We start from the raw sequence: 23042 nt of genomic DNA on the forward strand, positions 1-23042 counted from the left end.
GACCATATATGACCCTGTATGCAAGCAGGTGAGTTTCTCCTGTCTACATCTGCCTTCGAGCCTGCCCTGCAGTCGAGGAAATGGAAAGCTTTTTATGTTACGATGGACATAGCAATCGTAGTCAAGGGTCACCAATGGTAGCCAAGCGTCATCAACAACCAAAACGCCCTCTGACGGGCGACCGACGGAAGCCAACCGCTGTGCTATGGTCTGATTGGTCCACGCTCTCCGCTACACGCAACAACTTTCGGTGGCGCCAGTTTGCTGGGCGCCGAATATCTGGGAAAGGTGGACTGGTGACAAACGTCCTGTTTTTGGACGTTGGGCAGTGGGCGGCCGTCGCCAAGCGGCGGCCGCCGAAAGTTTGTCGCCTTTTCGCTCCATTGAGGTTGGCCTTTATGCGGTAAAGCATACAAACGGAGTAAAGGCAGCTTTGGTATCATGTCCGACCGCATTCTCCCTGGCAAACTTCGGCCCAATTTTCTTGAAAAAAAGAACGGAGGAGTGGCACCTGCTAGAATCGGTTAAATACCGTGATTAAACATTGAGTTGCGGTTATTGCTTGAAACCTTCCTAGGGCAGGCCGAAAATAGTTGTTTTTGGCAGGAGATTTGAGGCGTGTTCAATGTATTCACTGTCCGCTAAGCTTTGCCGAGATAGATGCTGCCACTAAAGGGGTCACTATTGCAGTCATCATACGGATTAGGCACGTGCATGCTGACTGGTCAAGCTCGAATTATTTAGCGAAAGCCAATCGTAAGATCAAAATAACGAAAGTTCGGGGCAATAGAAGTGCATGGGCACTGGCCAGTACCTTTGGCCGGGATTGAATTAACCGAAAAATCGAATTAACGGGAGTTGAATGAGCGGATGTTTCCTGTAATACCCTATTGTGCCCCATGCAACATGCTTTGTGTTGGGAGGGAAAATGTGCCAGGGTGAGCTGAGAAGGATTGTGGCTTAACACCCGCCACCTTCCTACTCAGGATTGGGGGGTGTGAGCAAGCGTGCGGTAACGTGATTAAGTGCATGCTGAAGGGAGGGATGGGGGAGGTTGAAGGGGGGAGAGCAAGGAAGCACACTTCTCTCCTGTAACCCAGCTGTCGCTACACATGGCATGGCCTCCGCATCCTATCTTGGAGGTGTTGCGCTGTCTTCCCGTGCATTATGTGCTAGAGGTCACATAATCTTGAGTTTTGGAGATGCGGTCAAGTGAGAAAGGAGATGCGGTCAAGCGTTCGCTCCCCTCTGCCTGCTCTCGTCACGCCGGCATTGTGGTAGCGAGTGTTTCCAGTCATCAACTGAGATTTGTTCATGTCTTCCTGAGTACACGTGCTGCCATGCTTGTTAATTTAATTAGTGACTGAATATTTACTGTACTTCATAGGGCCAATAAAACTATGAACCTTTGTTAGTTATCGAATAGTTCACTATCATTATTAGTGCCTCACCTTTCAAGCAAAACTGTGGCTTCTTTGTTTATCAAACCACCATTAGAAACAATGTATAAGAGCTACCAAAATTTCAAACACCATACCTGATCTTGCTTAATTTCTTGGACATAACACACATGTGCAATGTTGCAAATTTACAACTTTGCAAACAACAAATTTGCAAACAACAATGGGTTGTCGCCTGTCACCCTGATTCCCTGATTTCATACGATTTTAAAGTGAAGCTTTCTTTACAGTGTTCGACAGATTTTGATGCTGCATTGGTCGGACTGTGTGCAGATCGGTCTGCCGATAGCGTTGCTCCACTACAGGCGACACTATCAGCTGTGACGGCGGAGTGGATGCAAAAGTTTCGCTTTACACCACCAATGTCAAAATACGAGCGACATGGCATGAAACCTTATGTTTGGTCGCCAATTTTCAGACAAAAAAAAAAAAAAAATATGAACGCTTTTATTGGTCGTTGAAATTTGTTTTTCTAATTGCCTAATAATCTGGAAATTATTACTTCCCATAAGAAAATTTCGTTGGTGACGGTACTTATTTGCATGAAAGGGAGAATTTCAATATAACAAAATTTAAATATAGCAAAATAAAGGGGTGATTGTACTATAAAGCACAAGTCCTCGTGATTGAATAAAACACCATTTTGCATAAAAGTAAATAACAAACAGACCTTTATGGGCTGTTTTACTGGTAACTAAACCGGGGTAACATGGGGGATGATGCTTGCCAGACCTGCCTTTAAGGGGCCAGGCTACCCTGGAGACCGAACTTTCTTATTCTTTAAGGTATCCGGATGAAACTTTCAGGGAATGTTCACACCACTGAACAATGAGAAACTGCAAAGTTTCATGAAGATGTGTTTATTAGTTCCAGAGTTATTGAGGTATAACTAGGTGGTTCATATATATGCCTGAGGAAGAGCCTGTAGAAATGCCAGTAAATCGTACGAAGCTGAAATTCACTGTGATGATCCCTTGGTAGATATCCCAGGGGTCTACAAAGCCCTTTTCTTTAATTTCCCCTCCAAAAACTTTTAACACAACTTTGAATTTGATGTAGCCAATAATAACCACATTCATCAAAAATTAATTGCTTATTTTAAATTAACTGCACTAGCTTTCAAAAAAAGAAGCCTGTTGCCCCCTGGCAAAGTCATTCAGGAACAGAATAACAAAAACGGCACACAAATCTGAAGAGCAGTTCTTGAGATATTGCCTTCTCCAGCACCACTACTAGCGAAAAAATCAATTCTGAGGAAACGAGCCTTAAAGTTGAACATGTGTTTTTTATTAGCCCCTGCGGAGCTTCTAATTAGCCCTTGCGGCTCCAGGCACACTCAATGTGTCCGATTTTCGACTGGCGACAGCCGACAGCACTGTTCCGCTGCTGAAAGCGTCTACGCAGTCGTCACTCGCTGCGTCAGATCGGAAGTTCGATGCTCGTACAAGTCGTATATCGCGCTTCCGTGCACTGAACATCTGCAGCGTCTTGGACTTCATTGCCGGTGTTGCGTGCAGCAAAGAACTAGCGAAAAAGAAAAAGCTGAGACAATAATCTAAAAGATAGCGCACAGTGATGAGCAGCTTGCAAGCAGGCGTCTGTTGAGGCGAACGGAACAAGCGGCAACAACGACGCGAGTGCGCAGGGCGTGCCATCAAAGGGAGCAGCCGCCCGCGCCGCCCGCACAGCAGCCAGTGGCAGACTCGCTTTAGCCTGCGGGATTTGAATGCGCTGCTCTGGCCAATCAGCGCTCCGCATCGCATCACGGGAAAACGCCATTAGTGCCTCAACCACGCCGACGATGCCATTTTGCAAAGCGGCAAAACAGAGACAAAGAATTCATGGTCAGAACGACACCAAGATGGCACGAGCAGGCAGCATAGGCCGGGAACGGCGCGCGCGAAGTTTGACTTAATTTCGGCATTTGAGCGTGTTTTGTGGGCCGCAGTGGCCTCAAAAGTAGTGTTTTTTTTTTTTTTGTACTTTACGGTTGAATTAAGGGCTGATAATTACAGAATAGGTAGTTTATGAGACATACAACCCAACAATATTGTTTTTTAAAAATCGACTTTCTGGCGATTTTCCGGTTTTTGAGGGCCACGTCCCCCCTTTAGGTGTCCTGGCTGTCTGAGAACGATACCAATCGGAAGCCACCACATCCCGGCATTCCCATGTGTACAACAGTGGCGTAGCGTCAGTTTTCCCTCTTGGTAATATATATACAGTTGGAACCCAACTATATCGAACCCGATTACATCGAATTATCCCATATATCGAACTATTTCTGAACACGGCATAGTTACATTGAGTATATATAGCAAAAGTTATGCTTACATTGAACAAAAATAGCAGCAACTGCTGATATATTGAATGTCAAGCAGCGGAAAAGTGCCTCCAGAAGTTGGCTTTCCCTTGCGTTGGCGGGAAAACTAGTTGGCGTGGCTCCATTCAACCGCTCTCCCTACCGTGACCGCGCTGCCTCGAGCGAGTTGTCGACACCCCCCTGCAAAAAATTATCCTGACCCGCCCGCAGCGCTTGCTCAGACAGCCAATCAGAGGCTCTTGTGCCCTCGTCGTGCAAGGTGGCGCAAGCGGGCGCAAGTGCAAGTTGTCTCGCTGTTTTTCTGGTTTGTTGTGTTTGCGTCTTGTGGGCCTTCTCCCACAGTGTTGCCGTGATGAAGCGGCAGAATTTGCCTTTTGTCATGAAGCTCGAAATCATAAATCGGGTCAAACGCATTGAGAAGTCGGATGTGCCCGCAATGTGCAAGATTCCGAGGAGCACTCTCAGCACAATTTTGAAGAATAAGGGGGAGGTTAGGCCTAAAGCGGCCAAACTCGTGACCCGGTGCCCGTGGCGCCCGACGCGTACGCACGGCTGTGTACAAATAGCTCACTCGAAATTGCTTCAGCCTTGCTGGCTTCCGCGTGTTCAGTGATAACTGTAAAATTCTGATGGATGCGAAGAAGCCGTTGCCAGTGTTACCAAATTTGGAGCGAGCTTTCAGAATTTTCGGAAGCTGTTGACAAATCAATGGTCCACGAGTTTGTGAGTGCAGATGATGGTTTCGCGACCACGGGAGGGCCCGAAAACGAAGACTACATTGCTGACATCGTAAGTGAAATTGGGCAGAGGGAGGAAAACAACGACGGTCCTTTGCGCACATCCTCCGAAGTGATTGGTGCACTCGCGCTAGTCCTGTGCTTCTGCCCGAATATGAAAGGTTGCGGCCTCAGCTGCTCCGACTCTTTAGACAATGTGGTGAAGTGCATGTGTTGCAGGCAGCGAGATTGCCCAAGCAGAGGAATATACAGGACTATTTCGTGCGAAACTAAGCTAGGTTCATCAATAAAGTGATTTTATAAATGGTGTGTGCTTTTGTGATATCCGATTATTTAGGAGACTTATATCGAATTATGCTCCATATCGAGCTGATAGGTGTTTTTTTGCGAGTTCGATATAGCCGGGTTTGACTGTAGTAAAAAGACTCCTTGGGGAAAAGCAATGACTGTCCACAAGTGAAGCATGGCACGCCCCCATGTGCCACCAGTTGTGTGTCCCACAGTTATGGAGGTGAGTCCTGCTGTGACGCAGGTGAGTCACCACCCGCCGATGTTGGCCCAACACTGCGAGGGGCGAGGCTGGCGATGCTGGCAGGAATTCTCCATGTCCAGCAAATTCCGTGGCAAGTACCTGCAGGTAAGAAGTACTGGGTTATTTTGACGTGCTGCGTCTTGACTTGATTCCATCCAGAACAAGCCTCTGTGTGTTGTTATGCAAGATTTACATTTTGTAAAACCTGCATAACTGTGCCCAGAGACAGGGACGGTGATAGACTTGGCTCGGGCCACTATCGTTTCTAAGGGTTCGGCTTCCTCGGAGACTGAAAGTGATGCATTGTCGTCGCCTTGCTGTGTGAAAACTTGTTCTGTAGCTACTTTTGCAATTATGCTGCTATGACACCAGATGCTTTTGTGTACCCAGTTTTGGTCTGTCTCTGCAGGCAAATATAGGACCAATTTTCCTGAGAAAAAGAAATAGATGCGCTTTAGAATTAAGTAAATATAGTAATTCTACCTTCTGAGCTGCCATTTTCACTTTATGGAGGGAAACTAAATCAATGGCAGAATTTCCGGCGGGAGATACATTGATGCATTCACTTTTGCCACAGAGACAGACATTGCAGCCAATGGGGTTGTGATTAAGGTCATCATTAGGGTCAGGCACATTTGTGCTGTTGACCAGTTAAGTTTTGATTATCCGGCAGTTGCGAATTTCAGGATAAAGATAATGAAAGCTTTAGCCCATAGAATTGTATGGGTGTCAGCCAGGATCTTGGTTGGGAGTAAATGAACAGAAAAGTTGAAATGGCCGCACTAGAAATGATGAGTCTTTTTTAACTTGGAGAGTCACGGAAGAACTGAAAATTGTGCATGAAAGGTAAATAACTTCAGGGTTCTTATTCGCCGTTGCTCTGAGCTGCCATCCCAAATAAGGTCGAACAATGCATAAAAGACAAGTGCAATACACTCTAAAAAAAGTTTACACCCTTTGGGGCTTATCTTGTCCCCGAACAATAATCGTCATCAGTCTTGCTTGTATTTCCTCTCTTGAAAACTCGGGGCTCACTACTTTCCTGTTGAGAATGCTGTGTCAAGCTGATAACGCACAAGCCATTCATAACTAGGATGTACCGGGCTTGCAGCATTAAAGAAAAGAAATGCTGGAAGACAGAAGACGATTATAGTTTGGGTACAAAATACAACCCAAAGGATGTAAATTTTTTTAAAGCTTAGAAGACAAGGTGAGTTCGTGATGCTATGCTGCACTTGAGTTTCCTGTCTCATCGGACAATGTGATTGTCTGGGTTGCTTGGCGAAGTAGGGCTGGTTTTTTTTACATAGGCCAGATGGCTAGTGGTTGAGCTCTCTGTTAGCATGGGGAAGAAGAGGCAAGCTATATTTGTGTGCAGGAGCCAAACATTATGGCAGGCACATCTTGAACGTGAATATTGCTAAAAATAAAGCTTGCGTTATTATTTGTCCAAATATAATAAAAATAATAGAAATAATAAAATGAAAGTATGAGAAAAATCAGATCCACTGATAGGCTGGAAGTGCCTTAGCTTTGTTTTCTAATCTTGAGACATTGGCGAGTAGATCACCATGTCCCAACGAGAACTATCTGTAGGAGATTATGTAGCAAATGTGGAGTGAAAGTTTTGATTTTTAATAGTGAAAATTGTGAAGCAGTTCTTAACGACTGCATTTGCGAGGTTGACCTAGCTATGTGCCTAGCAAGCTGCTACAAATGATTAAAATGAGATATGAAGCCGAGGGAACCTATTCTGAAAGAAGAGTTCACATAAGGAAGGAAAGGCATGCTCTTACATTTTAAAAAGTAAGCAGAACAGACACAGATATGCGCACTGAAGGAATTCAACAAGGCGTGTGTCGGCAGGAGCGTCAAAAGTGCCCTGTAGCATGAAAATGTCTACTGCCTCTGACGGTGTATCAAGGCACGTATTCTGATGATGAGGACTCAAAGCACCCTGGAAGGCAGAGCAGGAATGAGTTTCTGTGGAGTGCAACTCAACTATGTCACACAGGGAGCTAAGAGTAAAGCCAGGTAAGAGGAACAGGTGACTTTGTGTGCGCTGATAGCCATTTTGGATGATGATCTTTGCTAAGAAGCTCTTGTAAACTTTGCCACAATGTATTTATCTTGTGTTCTGAAGAAAAGAAAAAAGCAGAAAAGTGCACTGGTGGTACAGCACGTAGAAATTTATGCTTCAGAAGAACTTCGGTTTGGCCTAGTTCGTATTTACTGCGCATCACATTGACCGCTAATAAAGACAGGGGAAGAGAACACAACGTGACCGCACGTTTTGTGTTCTCTTCCCCTGTCTTTGCTAGCGGCCAGTATGATGTGCATGGGAATTTAGCCTGCTTGCACTGTGCCCTGCATGATGGGCTGGATGGTGTTGTGGCCACAGGTGATACCGCTGGGTGTGGTGCACTTGGAGCTGCTGCGTGGGGGCCACTTCACGTGGCACAAGGTGACTACCGTGGTGCACAACATCATCGTGGGCAAGCTCTGGGTGGACCATCAGGGAGACATGGAGATCCGCAACCACACGCACGGCCACGTGGCCAGGCTCAAGTTCCAGCCGTACTCGTACTTCTCGCGCGAGCCCCCGCGGCGCGTGACGGGCTTTGTGTCGGACCCGGATGGCAACCCGGTCTGGGTGCTGCAGGGCACCTGGGACAGCCAGATGGAGTATGCGCGCGTCCTTTCTACCACCGGCGGAGGCAGCCAGGGTAGCCGCCCCGTGATTGAGTCAGCTAGCCCGAGGCTCGTTTGGAAACGTCGCCTGCCTGGGTGAGAGTGCGTATGTTATTTTGGATTTTCTAGTGTTTAGGTTGGAAACTTCAAGCACGGCGGGCAGCAGATGAGACACACACGAGTGCTTGTGTGTGCCTTGTCTGCTGTCCATTTTCTTTGAAGTTTCTGCTCTAAACATTAGAAAATATGTTGCACCAACAAGGTACAACAACGTAACGCTTGCATTTCATTTATTTTCTCTCAGGGTTGAGACATTACAGAAAGGAGTGGGTGGTATGGAAAAAAAAAAAAAACGCATTTTAGCAGTGTAGTAGCATTACAACAAACAGTGAACACGAGCGTTCCTGAATTTGTTGGCATTGACAATGGAAACAGTGGACATGTGAAGCTAGTTCCTGTCAGCATGTGTTTTGAAACAGAAAGAATTGAAATACAGGTTAGTGAGGCAACATGGCTAGTCAACCTTGAACTGGGGGGGGGGGGGGGTATTCTATAAGAGCCCACCTAGTGGACTGTCCATTTCGGCCGCCGCTGATTGGCTGCAGCTGTACGAGCGAGGAGGAGACGAGCGGCCCTAGCCAATCAGCTGCGGTCGAAATGGACAGTCCACTAGGTGGACTCTTACAAAATACTGCCCCTAATCATTGTTTTGGAACAAATGTATAGTGGTGGTAGCAAAAGAGTCTCCAAAAGTGTTGAGATAACTTTATTTCTTGATCAAATCTGATAAACCTGCATGTGGTCGTTCAGTGTTTTGTGTTTATGTTAAATATATAACTATATTTTGCATTACAAAGTAGTTGCTGAGATAATGAATAATTACCTTCTATTGCTTGTTGAAACAATGAAAATTTACCTGCTGAAGGGAAAGTTGCACACAACATATAGTTGGATACCAGAGTGCATAAGGATAGTACCATTGGAAACAGATTCGTAATTTAACAGTTATTTCTCATTTCACAGCCCATTGAAATTCTTTGTTTACAGTGTCAATAATAACAGCAAATTTAAATGTAAATAAAAAATTTTGGAGCTGAAAATATAAAAAATCTGCTCTCAGCATTGCATTCTCAATAGATTGAGCTTTGTGCTGCAAAAGAAATAGCTCTAGCTCTCCTAGATCCAAAGATATTGATACAGCGAACAAGCAAAGTGACGAAAAACCATGTTTTGAGAAAAATTTTGCTCAGTGCAATGCCAAGGCATTGCTTAGTGATATACAGCAAAAGGTATTTACATATTTGCACTCGCAATTGACTAGTAAGCCCCGTAGTAATCTGCTTGCAGCACTTCAAGCTTAATGCATTTAACTTCATATATAGAAGAAAAAAATTACAGCTGTATTGATGTTGCCACAAACAGGAAGGCTGAGCAAAAGTTTGTGTTGAGAAAAACAGACAGCTCGATTTATTCAGGAATATAATGAAGTATGTATTTACATGTTACCAGTATGTCTCTAGCGAGTGCATGCCCTAGTGTGAAACGTTTGTTATTGAAAAAAAGAAAGGAAACTTGTTTGCCGATTACCGGTGCTGCTATTGCCAGCATCTTCCAAAGCTACTGTGCACTTTCAAAAGTTTAAAACTCTTTTCTTCTGCTATTTGCCGAATTCATGGTTTGTAGAAAACTGAATTCGACATCGTTCCCTGCCGAGTTTCGAACTCCTGAGCAGACAACGGTGAAAATCCGCCAATAACATGGCGCTATTACGGTCATGTGGCTCAGTCGACCAATTGAATTGCGCATGGGAACAACTTTTTTGCTTACTTTTTCTTTATAGCCATTCAGCACACATAGTAGTGGCAGGGTGTCTACTGACCGGGAAAACCGGGAATTTTCAGGGATTTTTAATAGTCTGGAAATACTCAGGAAAAACTCGGGGAATTCGTGCTTCTATCAGGGAAAATTAGCTGTAATATTATTGAAAGTGAACAAAAGTCGCGGTAATGCTGGCTCGAGTAACAAAGAGGAATCGTAACGAATCTACTTTGACACCGTGTCGTCGGCTGGAGGAGGTGCCAGTGTACAGCCAACGACTGACTTTCCGTACGCCCAATAATTCTGACAGCTTTGTGGCACCACCATGTACCCCGTTGAGTCAACGTCTGAAATTTTGGACATAAGAACCATTCACCGTCCAATTTTCCCGACTTCTTGCCGTGACCACAGGTCTGAAACGGTATTAATAAAAAGTACCACCGCTGCCATTTTGATTACCTCGCTGCGGCGCTCTCGCACGCAGATCCGCTTCCAGCCGTAGCCACCACCGTGGCAGCGCTAGGCCCAGCTGCTTCGACGTTTGCTGTTAAGCTTCTTGCCGTTCGGTGCCGTGTTTTTAATTGGGAGGATTCGCCACTGTCAGCAATGCGACTCCGTCTTTGTGGTCCTTCGCTATTAGCTTTGAAACTCGGAAAGCACAGCGCGTTGCATAAGGCAGGTTCTTGAAAAGACATCAATTACCATAAAATTCTGAGCAAGTGCCCCCTCTAGGGCTAAAGATGATGACAAGAAGAAATTACAACAACAGCAACAAAAAAACCAGAGCCTTCCTTTGACTCGAAGGCTTTATCTAGTGTATATTTACTGCCTTTATTATTCATCATCACTTGAAGATCCATCAAATGACTCCTTTGAGATCGACTCAAAAATGAGTCCATGCACTCGGCCTAAAGGGGCCCACAATCTTTCGGCTGTGCAGCACCAACAGCAGTGCGCAATACTCTCGGTTCACCGATGCCACTCCACAACATCAATGGCTTCTTTTTTTCACTGTAGGAATGCGTGCCACCTGGCTGTCGCATCGCATAATGCTGGTAACACCAAAGTACCACACACCAAATCCGCATCGGAAAGCAACACCTCCCACAACTGATACATCTGACGAAAATGGCAACTGACAAAAGCAATGCAGAAAAATATTTGGTTATGAAGGGGGCATTACCGGGCCACAGCAGAAGTGGCAGCTAAACATTACATTTCTCACCAGAAGTGCTAGCTTAAACAATAAATTTCTCATCATCACTAAATTCCACCGTTTCCTGAAATTTATTTAATGACAGTAAAAAGAGAGCCGAGTGGTAAACAGGGTGAAAACAGGAAGGCTAGCTTGCTTGGCAGCTTGTGTCAATAATTTCAAATCTCTGGAAAAGTGGATCGGGAGCGCTTGTATGGGTTGGGGCGCTCGATCAGAATTTTACAGTAGTGAAAAATGACGTGCAGGGCACTGGCTTCTGATTCAGTGCAGGCGCATGCTTAGCCCCTGCATACACCTCCAAGACAGCACGACCTTCTACCGCAGTACAATTGTTTATACACAGGGCTTGTCGTATGCAGGAAGCATCTTGTATGTTGCAGTAAAGGATATTGATAGTGGCATGGGCAAACCTGGCACGTAGGGTATGTGCCAACGACAAACCGGAGGCTTTAGTTTTCTGTGGAGTAGTATTTTTCTTTACGGATTAGTTCGTGCTGCATAGCAGCTGGATTGTATCCAGTAGAATTTTGCAGTTATAACAGGCAGGTTTTAATACTGTAACAAATCTAGTGGGTTGTGCTGTCACACACATGGAGCAATGACATACGGAGACCGTAGATGGAGGAAGGGGCTGGACATAGCACAGACCTTAACAGCAGAGCTGCCGTCATGGCTGCACTGATGCATGTTGTTGCACTATTAAAACTTGTTTGTATTAACATGTATTCATTGTCTTCAATAGTGAAGCTACGTGTCACAAACCAAATCCGCCACAATGAAGTATGTTTCTGCTGCTGAAAAAAGGTCCATTCTCTTGTAGAAATGCCCCTATACAGCATAAACTTCTAGGCTAAGGGTACAGCTTAGGGCACAGTGCATTTTCATGTAGCAAAAAGCTCTGTTAGCACATCAATGCTCGCCAGACTAAGGAGTGCATTGCAGTGCAGATGTGTTGTGAGTCAGCGATTACTGTAGGGACCAAACATTGTCGTTTATTTTTCTTGCGTAAAAGAATACTTTCTCTGAACTCCCTTAAAAAGGTATTACGGGTCTTGCCATCCGATGAACTGTCATTGATATTTTTAGATGGCCCACAGCAAAGTGAACTTTTAAACAAGACTCATGGCAAAAGTACCATTTCCTCTAATTTTATACAACGCTGAGTTACACTATGCACCAAGGGGAACGAGAGTTGTGCTCTCTTGTTTTTCTCTTCTGATTGTGTTTATTGCATGACTGTGCATTTTTATCCAATCATTTGTTAGGACTGCCAATATCAGATAATAAAGTGATAATAAATGAATGTAGAAATTCCATAAACTTCAGACCCATCCCAAGCTGCTTGATTCAACAATATGTACAGCAAAAGTAAAATATAATGGCCAATGATAGGGGGCACGAATGAAAGTACAACTTCTCTAAATTACCCACAAAATATTTCTGTACTCAGGAAATTGGGCATAATTTTGGAAAGAATTTTTTGGCACGCTAATGTTTCGCTTTGCATCGTGAAATTGTAATTGCACTTAGACAAAAAACTTTTCCTGCCAAAAATATTTTTGCAATGCACTTCACTAAGTGTGGTAATTAGCCACAGCTTCTTAACTATAAATTGCAGTGGGTCGAGTTTGTAGGATGTTGCATGTGCCTTGAAATAACCCTTCTGCACTTTTACTGAAAAATAACAAGGAATATTTCCTCTGGAATTGGCAAACAGGTTCTCAGCTGTTAGTGCTATGGCCACTGGTTGCTGACTTCTTTGAAGAAGCTCTATTGTGCAACATCAATAGGTATTTTTCCTTGAGGAGTGTTTTTTGTCTACAGCCGTCATGTTAATAGCCGAATTTTGTCACGACATGATTACACGCCCCATAAATCTAATCTTAACAATGGGCGAAATTTCGGATGCCCTGCAAGGCTTCTCCTGATCTCATTGGACACCATCTGTTCACAGGCTTTGCAAATGATAAGCTAGCCACATAATCTTACTCACACAGAAGAAACTTAGAAACAAAAGGCTCCTATTTTGTAGTCTTTGTGCCTGGCACAGGTATGTGGGCCTCAGATGGGCATTTTGGGCTGGAGGTGACGTGTGCCTGAAACGTTGACTGCACCCTAAGTGCTGCCACTGCACGTGCTGCTGCTTTTGGACTGGGGTCACCACGAGGGTTGGGCATGCGCATGCCCACGTTGGGATTGTACGGCGAAGGCCAATTTTGGGGATTAAGGTACTGAAAGTTTGGGCCCACAAATTTGTATGGGTGCTGGCCAGGGACATCAGTCAAGATCAAATTAACCCAGACAAATTTATTTAACCACAACCAAATTAATGCAAGTCTACTGTACTTAGATTCTCCCTGCTGCCAGTGCAAGCTGAAAATTTCCCCCTTGTTTTGCTTTTCTGGATTGCTGAATTTCTTGGATGGGTAAAATTTATGTTGAAAAAAGGGCTGCTGTCTGTTTTCTTTTTGTAGTAATTGAAATGTTACTACAAAAGTCGTGGAAAACATGGAAAAGTCAGGGAATTCTGATTAATGAACTTGCTAGACACCATGCTTCTGTAATCGAGCAACTTGATAACAGGCTGTTATTGTCTTCTGCCTCACCCCCCCTCCCCCGGTGGTTTTGTCGCAGTGCTTAATGTTGTTGTATTTCACTTTTAGCTTGGCATTCAAAGATATCCGACAGTCACTAGCAGCTGTGTGGTAGTTTCCGGTGATTGAAAACTATTGATCATCAAAAGTTTTTTTGTTCAAAGTCATTCTTTGTTCAGCTGCTTTTTAATGTTTCCCATGCATTTGAATTGGAAAATGAGAGTTGGCGCTGAGGTAGTGTTTCCTCTTCACTTTGTCCTCCTCGCTTCAGATGACCTGGCGGATTTCTAGATTAACTGTCTTGAAGCTCATGTTTTGTCGCCAAACTTTTGTGTGGCCAGCGCGTCTCATTTAGCTCCTGATTCCTACCATCCAGTGGCTTTCAGAACATTATAAAAATTATCATTTGAAATATAGAAGTAATATTGCATGTTGAGTGCTGTTTACTGAGTGTCATCTGGAAGCAACTTGCCCAATTTTCTGATCTTCTAAGCAGTGCTTGCCTCTGCCTAGAAGGTTGTTTTGAGCGTGTTGTTGTAAGAGGGATGTTTTGGTGTTTAAAAATGGATGGCCTCTTGATTGCCTTGCTCAATAACATGTGCAGGGAGGAGTATGAGCGCATGTACAGCTTTACGGTGCTAGCCTGCCAGCTGAATGAGCCTGAAGACGGTGTGGCGCCCACTGACAGCCGGCTACGGCCTGACCAGCGCCTCATGGAAGAAGGAAATTGGGACGAGGCCAACCAGGTCAGCTCACGTCTGGATTCTTGCATGTTTAGATATTTCTGCCTTCTTCCACTTCTCAGCCAGAAAGGAAACAGCAGCTCTTTATTATCAATGGTCTTTTCACTACAGGCATTGTGGAGACAAGTGTTCCAAATTATAAATGACAGTATTAACACAGTCATTAACCAACAGTTGCGTCTATCGTTTACTAAGAGTGAATGACAGTATTTACACCAGCTTTAGCTAAACTCAATAGACAAGCTTGGTAGACTTTGTCACTAATGTTCGCTAAAGCAGTGTGTAGCTTATGTTGACTGACGCTTGCTGCTGTGGGTCCTGGAAGGAAGTTCCATTCAATATTGTTTGAGGTAAAAGGTTGCTATTATACAGTACCAAAATTCTGACTGTAGTCATTGAAATGTGTGGAGATGGGGACCTATAGCCTGTTGTAAAGGATGTGGATATAGTGATAAATATTATGAATCTTCACAGAGATGAGAAAGAAATGGTAGTTGTAATGAGTCTTTCATTTCAGTTACGCGTGTATTGCAAGTGCAGTTGTGGTAAAGTTATTGTGCATTATGATAACACACCTTTGGGTCAGCCTGCTGGTAGCCTGCTGTGTAAAGCTGTTGTGGGCAGTTCTCATCAGTTTTAATAATCTGTGGCTTGTCTAGCTGGTGTGTAGCACACCAGAAGAAACACTCATGCAGCTTATGCAGGCAAAAGCTAAGGAGCTTCCAAGAGAAAAAAGGCTACCGAGCGCCGCCTTGAAAGCGAGCAAGCACTGGATTTGTCGCTACATGTGCCGGGCTCGATTTTCTTTATGCCGCCGAACTTCAATTTCACAATAGCTACCCGAATCGTTCGAAGAGCTGCTTGTGGCTTTCCTACGCCACATTATTTCGCTGCACAAGTCCAAGAACTTCCAGGTAGGGCAAATTGCAATGCTGACCAAACGCTGGTTTATCTGGACATGCCATCGCCCCTCACCGTGCACGGAAAGGGCTTTAACCAAGTTTATGTCCAGTCCACTGGCGACGAGAACATGCGAGTTAACGTCATGTTGTCGGTGCATGGCAGACGGATGCAAGCTCCCGCCCTATGTCGTCTTCAAGCGCAAGACAGTGCCTAAAGATGAGGAGCTGCCAAAAAATATGGACGTGAGGTGCCATGAGAAAGGCTGGATGAACGAGAATGTTGTGCTCGACTGGATAAAGTCCGTCTGGTGTAGGCGGCCCAGCGCACTGTTGTCGTTCCCGTCCATCCTTGTGCTGGATGCATTTCGTTGCCATTTGGCTGACTCAGTGAAAAGGCTGTTGCGCGAATCCGGCACTGAACTCATCGTGATCCCGGGTGGGATGACGGCTCAGCTGCAGCCTTTAGATGCTTGCGTGAACGAGCCATTCAAGGACGTGGTCAAGCGGTGTTACGCAGATTGGGTGCACTCAGGTGAGCCTGCAGTGACACTGACCGGGCGGCTGAAGCGGACTTCGCCAGCCACGCTATGCAAGTGGGTTGTGGACGCATGGGCCAGCATACCAGAGGACTGTCTGCATTGCGCATTCAAGAAGTGTGGCATCTCGAACGCGCTCGATGGCGCAGAGGATGAGTACCTCTGGGAAGATATGTCCGACAAGGAACTATACGAAGAGAGTGCAGCTGAGGAAGACAAGACAGTGATTGAAGCGTGGAGTGTAATTTAAATGAATGTTTTCCTAGAGTTTTCCTAACTCGTATTATACGTGGATAAAACTTTTTTTTCCATTTTGCATCCCAAATATTTCACCTCGTACTATATGTGGGTTCATATTATACGCGGGTTTTTATGGTATACAAGTCGCCGAAATGTGCCGTGTTTTGAGGCATGTGCGTCCTGCTGGGCTCCTCTCTTGCGCTTCCCTCTGAACACACTGTGCCTTCTGGCAGTGCCAACGTGAGGTCTGTGCGTACTAAACGACCCACACCCAGTGACACAAGTTGACGTCAGAGGTTCATCGAAGAGTGGCACATAGCCACGTGAACGGACCACATTTTAGGCTGCATTACAGCTGAAGCCCGCAATAATAAAACCGGCGGGGAAAGTGAGCTTTCATGTTAATTTCGTTGTTGCAAAATGATACAGCACAGACAGGTAATGCGGCACAAAACAAAGAAGATTTATTGTCAAAATTTTGTTAGCCCACTTTGATGCTGACATCACAAAGTGTGCTGCTCGTGTCCCCGATAACTTTCAAGGATAGATCACTTTTGTGAGATTTCGTGCAACTGAGCATCAGACACGTCAGCGTACTGTTAAGCCTCTATATAACGAAGTCGATAAGATCAGCAATTTGGCTTCTTTATATGGAATTTTTGTTGTGTTCAAATTTAACCTTTTATGCGAATAAGTACATTCGCCAATGGATTTTTCTCACACCGAAAGGACTGTGAAATTTTCTGACCTATCGGGCAATCAGAAAAGGCAGATCTGAATGAGAAAAAAAAAATTTGTTTTGTAGAATTTGAGAGTCTGTGATGAAAGATGCAGTTTCATGCTATGTCAATATCTTCACATGGACGATAAGAAGCGAAGTCAGCCACACTTTTCTGTCCACTCTGTCTCCTCGGCTGATAGTGTAGCCCGCAGTGGGATGACACTATGATGCAGAGCGCTGACAATGGAGGAGCGAATGCTTTTTCTGCCTCTTGCTTCAACGCATCTCCGAAACACGAGACAATACAACCACCTGTGCTAAACATGCAGCAAGGTTGTGCACACAATGCTACGCCATCTCAGCATGCCCGCTCATTGCACATGCGACACATTACCTCCAAAGTAAGGCACGCAAGCTGCGTATGCACTCAGCCACGCTGACAGCCATGCACAGCCAGGCCCGCGCTAGCAAAGGAGACGTGTGCCAACCTGCCCCCGACTCACCCTCGTTCTCCCCCTCGCATGCACTTGAGTTTTACCACAAGCTCGATCCCCTCCAACCTTTTCCCTTTGCTTGACTAGGAACACGGCACTCCTCAAGCCACCATCGTTCTCGACTCACCCTCTCACGGTTTCACTCACACCCAAAGCATACAGTGCGCAGGGTGCAATAGTATCTTATTGCACTTGGATTTATGTGGAATGTGATGCTTCTCTGCTTGGGTGGTTGTTTTACGTAAGCAGCTGCTTGTAATTAAAGCACTTCATCATTGGCCTCCGTGGAAATTTCGGTTTATTATGTCGGTATTCATCGCGGCAGCCGTGAAATTTCATTATATTGAAATCGGGTACAAACACTTCATTATATTGAGGTTGTATGAGGGACATTCTGAAAATAAGTTTCCTTTATTTTCACACGTAAACTTTATTTCCAATAAAAAAAATACACCATGGCATCATAAACTATGCATCTAGCACTATTTTTCCATATAGTTGCCACTGACATTGAGACATTTGTCATAGTGTGCAATCAGCTTGAAGAAGCCACTCTGGTAAAACTCGGTGCCCTGCGATGCAAGGAATTGTCGTACAGCCTGCTCCACCTTGGCATTGTTTTGAAAGTGACGTCCCGAGGGTGTTGCTTTCAATGCAGGGCACGGACGCCCATTCATACCGGATGACAGCATTCACTTCCATTGGCAACCATGTTGTCAGCACACATCTGGCTGCCATCGTGATTTGCGCATGCCAGTCTGCTGCTACTCTCTCTTCTGCGCATGCGTCATTGCTCCTCCGCTGACACTCCTTGTGTTGTTGAACTAGCAATGGGCGTAGATATTTACGGTGATTGTTTGTTTCACCTTTTGTAAAAGCTTAAAAAAAAAACGAAACTTTCAGAATATATCTCGTAATTGGCGCAGTGTTCTATACAGTCGAACCTACTTATAGTGATACTGGTTTTAACAATGTATCGGTTATAACAGTGAAAAGCTGCTGCACCGTCAACTTTTGTACGTTTTCTATGGAGAAATAACCCGCTTACTACAATGTCGATCACCCGTCGTGGTTGCTTAGTGGCTATGGTGTTGGGATACTAAGCACAAGGTTGTGGGATCGAATCCTGGCCACGGTGGCCGCATTTTGATGGGGGCGAAATGCGAAAACACCAGTGTACTTGAATTTACGTGCACGTTAAACTACCCCAAGTGGTCCAAAATTTCCGGAGTCCCCCACTACGGTGTGCCTCATAATCAGAAGTGATTTTGGCACTAAAAATTTAATTTTAATTTACAATGTCAATCGTCGTGAACATGCTTGCATCGGATAGCAACAGTGACGGCCATGATGGAAGCGCTGATGCGCTAGGCCAGGCTTCCTCAATATTGTCCCCACGGAAAGTCCTGTAGGTGATTAAGTCCCTCATGGGCTTGTTTTTTTTTATGAGGGAGCTTCCACTTCACTACGTGGAGCACTACTGGATGCCTTGGAGAAAGATGTCGGCAAGCTTCGCGTAAAGCAAGCAAGGCTGACGAACATGCGGCTTTCTCATGCAAGCCAGTGGGAAGTACGTGGCGAGATGCTTGTGGTGATCTCGTCCCATCGTTTCTTCAGGATTTCTCAAGCTGACATGCTGCCGCGGCAACCGTCCCGCATATTTAAAAGGCGCCTTTTGGGGCCACCAAAGCGACGCCTCGGCGAAGCTCATATGTCACTTACCGCCCGTGACCCCTCTTTGCAGATGTTATGGCAGTGCCATTCTTGAACGCTGACAGCTGCGGCTTGTTAACAACACACGATCGCAGCACACAGGAAGCAGAGTTACAGTTGAACGAGTCAACACAATCGGGAGCCAGAAGGAGGAAGTTGGCAGGGAGGAGAACTGGCCTCCCCGCCATTGTAGTTTTCTTCGAACAGCTATGCGATCTCGAATTCTGATTTCTTTTTTTCATGCAACCCAGTTATAACAATCATCAGCTATAACAATGGAATTTTCATGGCACTTGAATATTGTTATAAGTGGGTTCAACTGTATACAAAAAGTTATAAAAAGTACATACTTCGTTATATGAAGGTTTAAGTGTATCCGAACAAGTGTTCCGGACTAAGATTTGCCCTATGGGGCCATATTCTTGGTTTATCGCTTTGGCAGATACTATCAGTTTCCAGAGATTTTGCATAGCTTAACACTGGACATGTTGATGTCTACGAGCGACAGCATTGATGCGGTAACTTTTGCCAGATTTTGAATGACTTGGCACCGGACACAGTGGCATCTACGGGTGACAGCGTTGATTGCTTTTGGGAAATTTCAGACGGGTCAGCCCCTACTAGCAACAGCGTTCCTCCAGTGCACGCTGTTGCTTGTAGATGTCGACGCTTCTAGTGCCAAGTTATGTGAAACCTCGCAAGAGTGATTGTATCAGTGAAAGCGATCAACCGAGAATGCAACCCCATCAGGCAAACCTACATCCAGCGACGGCAGAACCACATGTTGTGCCTGTTGCGTGGCAACGAAACCAGCGTTCTTGAAGCAGGAGACTCATATTCTCATATCTCAATCACACGCGGAGGCGTGGCAGTACACCTCACGGGGATCTGGATTTCCTTGTTTTTGCAGGATGTTGTTTTGTCCCACAGATTATTCACTGCACAGGGTTGTCATCGTATGTCTTTAGAGGTCGACGGCAATCTGGCTGTGTTATTTGATATGGGTGGTCAAGAAACAAGATGGTGATGGTGGCCTCGATGTACTTCCAGAGCTACAGATCGTTTCCTTCATTTTGCTGTCTTTGTAAACAAAAATGGTAGTGGTGTGGCAAGCATACTGTGACAGCATTTTACACAACTCAATTGGAGAGTAAATGCATTTGTGTACTTTTTGTACTCTGTTAGTATTACATGGACTCCAGCAAATTTTGTTAATGTGGGATTGCAGTTTGGTGACATTTCACTATCATAAGATGGAATACATTGAATCCTATGGGCATTCTTCGGCAGGGATTACAAAAACATTTCGTTGTCTTGGACTTTAGTTATAACGGTGTTCGATTGTACTATCTTCGGAATTGGGCCACATTTTTTGGCCGATACTTTTGGTGGGATAGCTGCCGTACTTATTCAAATCTAGGCTGATAGTATTTGTTTTTCAAATAGTCATATGCCAAACTCTAGGGTCGGCTTAGATTCGAGGAGTTCAAAAAGACGGGCCAGTTATAATTGAAATTGATTAATATGGTGCACAGGTAGCGCCATCTAGAAAAGTCAGTATCTCAGCCACTACTAGCACAGCCAGTAGCCAACTGAAGTATATGAGCAATGTCGCCATTTTGACGTGTGTCATATCAGCATGCGGCGTGGCGTTATCAAAATGGCACCAAACGGGCAATGCCACTATTGTGCCGCTTTGAAATGAAAAGTTGTGGTAGCCGCAAAGGTATCGTCAAACATTCAAGCCACGTGGGACTTCGACATCGACGAGAAAAATGTCCGTCATGGAGGGGGCAATGGAAGATGCTTGTTGCATGTGCCGCAACGAGGATGGCATTTACCGCCCACAGCAGCGATGATGATGCAGGATGAGCTTGGCATGTTCATATTCAATAAATGCTGTTTTCATTTCATGAATGCTGTTCTTGCTTCTTTGTGCAGCCTACATTCGAGGTAAGCTTTTTTTTTTTCTGGTGTCGGACTTTTGGGGGTCGGCTTAGAATTGGGGCTGGCCTAGATTCGAGTAAACACTGTGCATAGTTGGAAAGAAGGCTGGTCTAAAATTGCCAAGGTTGTTAGTTGCATTTAAAAAAAAAATGTCTGTTCTTGCAGGTGAAACTGCAGCTGGAGGAGAAGCAGCGTGCAACACGTCGGCAGCGTGAGGCTGAGGCCGAAGCTGCGGCCGCCCAGGGTCGTCCGTACGTAGGCCACGAGCCGGCCTGGTTCCGCAAAGAGACCGACCCCGTCACGGGCAACCCAATCCACGTCTACCAGAATGAATACTGGGGCTGCAAGGAGAAGGCCAAGTGGGATCGCTGCCCCGCCATCTATCTGTCTTGAGCCACCAGCAATGTCGCTTACCCCCCTTCCCCTCCTGTACCACGACTGCTGGGGCTGGTGCAAGCCGGCATGCCTCCAGCCAGTGCTGGTGTCCTAATCAGACAAGGGCAAGTTCCACTGAATGGTGTCACTCGGGTGCTAGCAAGCCATGCCCTTCCTGCACCTCGACAAACACCCACCCACTCAGACCGTGCAGACTGCAGCTTGTTCACTTTTCGAGCGTTGTTGGTGATTGTTCACGCGCAAGACCCGGGATGAAGCCAACTCCACACGAGCAAATGTACGGCCAGGCCAGGAGTTGGTGGCCCGTGGTCTCTTATGTCGGTTGCCGAGGTTCACGTAGTAAGATAATCTTCTATATAATTATGCGTTTTGAATATCCCGCTCCAGCGTGGATGTGAGCGGGCCATAGACTGGAGGAGCAAGACCCCTGAGAGATCGAGACGTGTGGTCTACCTGCCTTCCGGGTGAGCCTGTGGAGCTGTGGTGGCTCTGTGATGCGAACTACTGTTGTGATGGGAAGTGTGCAAGAGGAGGGGGCCCCCTTCTTGTTGACATGCTACCGCTTCCATGCCTTTTTTTTTTAGGTCGTTGTTGGAGAAGCCTGCTATATACATATATGTATACATACATATACGAACTGCAACACACACTTGGAGAAATTAAATGTTTTGTTTTTTAGGGAATTAAAATTCTTGGTTTTATAATGTGTGCACTTTCTGTTGGCTTGCAGCCAAATCTATTACTTCCATATTTTTTTACCAGTTGGAAATGTGTGCTGTTAGTGTCCATTTACAGTGTATTGTAATGTGGCACATTGAAAAGGCTGTCCATCAGCTTTGTCGGCTGTCTTTTCTAGCATGCAGCACAAAATTACTGGTTTAATGTTAACAGAAAATTGGAACAACAGCGTGTCTCTTTGCATGTCACGATGTGCCAACTGAGCCTTGTACAGATTGTTGCTCTTGCGAAAAAGGTTTTTCAGTCTTCAGCACATGTTTGACTGCCCCACTTAGTTCTGCATAATCAGCGCTGCTAGTAACATGACTGCAGCTGTACAGTATAGTAAAACTTCAAAGCTTGTGCAATTGAAAATGTTGCCTGTTGTCACTTTGAAGTACTTCTGGTACTAGGCTCAACAAATTTAAGGGTCTTGTGCTGCTGAGCTTGAGGTTACGGGTTCAGCCTTGGCCATGGTGGCTGCATTTTAATGCAAAAGAGGTTGTGTGCCTAGATTTAGGTGGGTGTTAAAAAACTCCAGGTGTCCGAAATTAATCCGGAGGCCCACCTTACAGCATTCCTCATGGTCACTTTGCGATTCGAGCATGTAAAGCTCCAGAATTTTTTTTTAAGTTTGAGTGATGCCCTGCCTTTTGCATGTGATATCAGTTGGGGCACTGCTGCTGCACCACTCAACTAGCCTTTCCTGCTTGAAGCCATGTAAGTAGACAAGTTCATACTGGAGTGTACAGAATATCCCAGTTTGCATACCTTCTAGACATTGGGCCAGATAATGCTGCATAAGCTTGATCTTCCTGCTCTGCAGAAGCAACCTATGGTTCAGTAGATAGTGATAAAAAGTCCATTTAAATGTTCTGTTTCAACATTTGAGAAATTTAAGGGCGATCTTGAAACTGCTTTCAAGTTTGTATTCACAACTGCATCACATGCCTCTAGTTGAGCCAAGCTTCCTTGGTGCATATTATGAATGAAGCTGTCAGTTCCAGTATCTCATTCTACTTGGGGGGGACACTACTTTTAATATCAACTTCCTTATTTCTTCATGGATTTGGATTGAAATTGGCACAAATGCTTATAATGTCTTCCTGATGCATCCATAAAAGTTTTGGAGTGATACCCTGAGAACATTTTATTGAGCAGAATTTTTCTACCTTGAACTTTTCGGAAGGCCTGAGGAGCTTAAGAAATGTGATGGAAGGCTTGTTTAGTATTGACTGCATAGCAAATGCGTGCTGAAGGGC

The 23042-nt window shown here is 45.2% G+C and overlaps 1 protein-coding gene across 1 annotated transcript in view; it reads left to right on the forward strand.

The window, feature by feature from the left end:
* The window catches only part of Osbp (oxysterol binding protein), a 60178-nt gene extending 38411 nt beyond the window's left edge, over positions 1 to 21767 (forward strand). Inside the window, exons 6-9 of the mRNA XM_075686807.1 lie at positions 5053 to 5157; positions 7454 to 7839; positions 13976 to 14117; positions 20833 to 21767. Coding sequence (XP_075542922.1) covers positions 5053 to 5157; positions 7454 to 7839; positions 13976 to 14117; positions 20833 to 21060 — 861 coding nt within the window. The 3' untranslated portion in view covers positions 21061 to 21767. The remainder of the gene's footprint in view (positions 1 to 5052; positions 5158 to 7453; positions 7840 to 13975; positions 14118 to 20832) is intronic.
* Positions 21768 to 23042: the final 1275 nt, after the last annotated feature.

Source organism: Dermacentor variabilis, chromosome 3 (genome assembly GCF_050947875.1).
Source record: "Dermacentor variabilis isolate Ectoservices chromosome 3, ASM5094787v1, whole genome shotgun sequence".
Classification (NCBI taxonomy): domain Eukaryota; kingdom Metazoa; phylum Arthropoda; class Arachnida; order Ixodida; family Ixodidae; genus Dermacentor; species Dermacentor variabilis.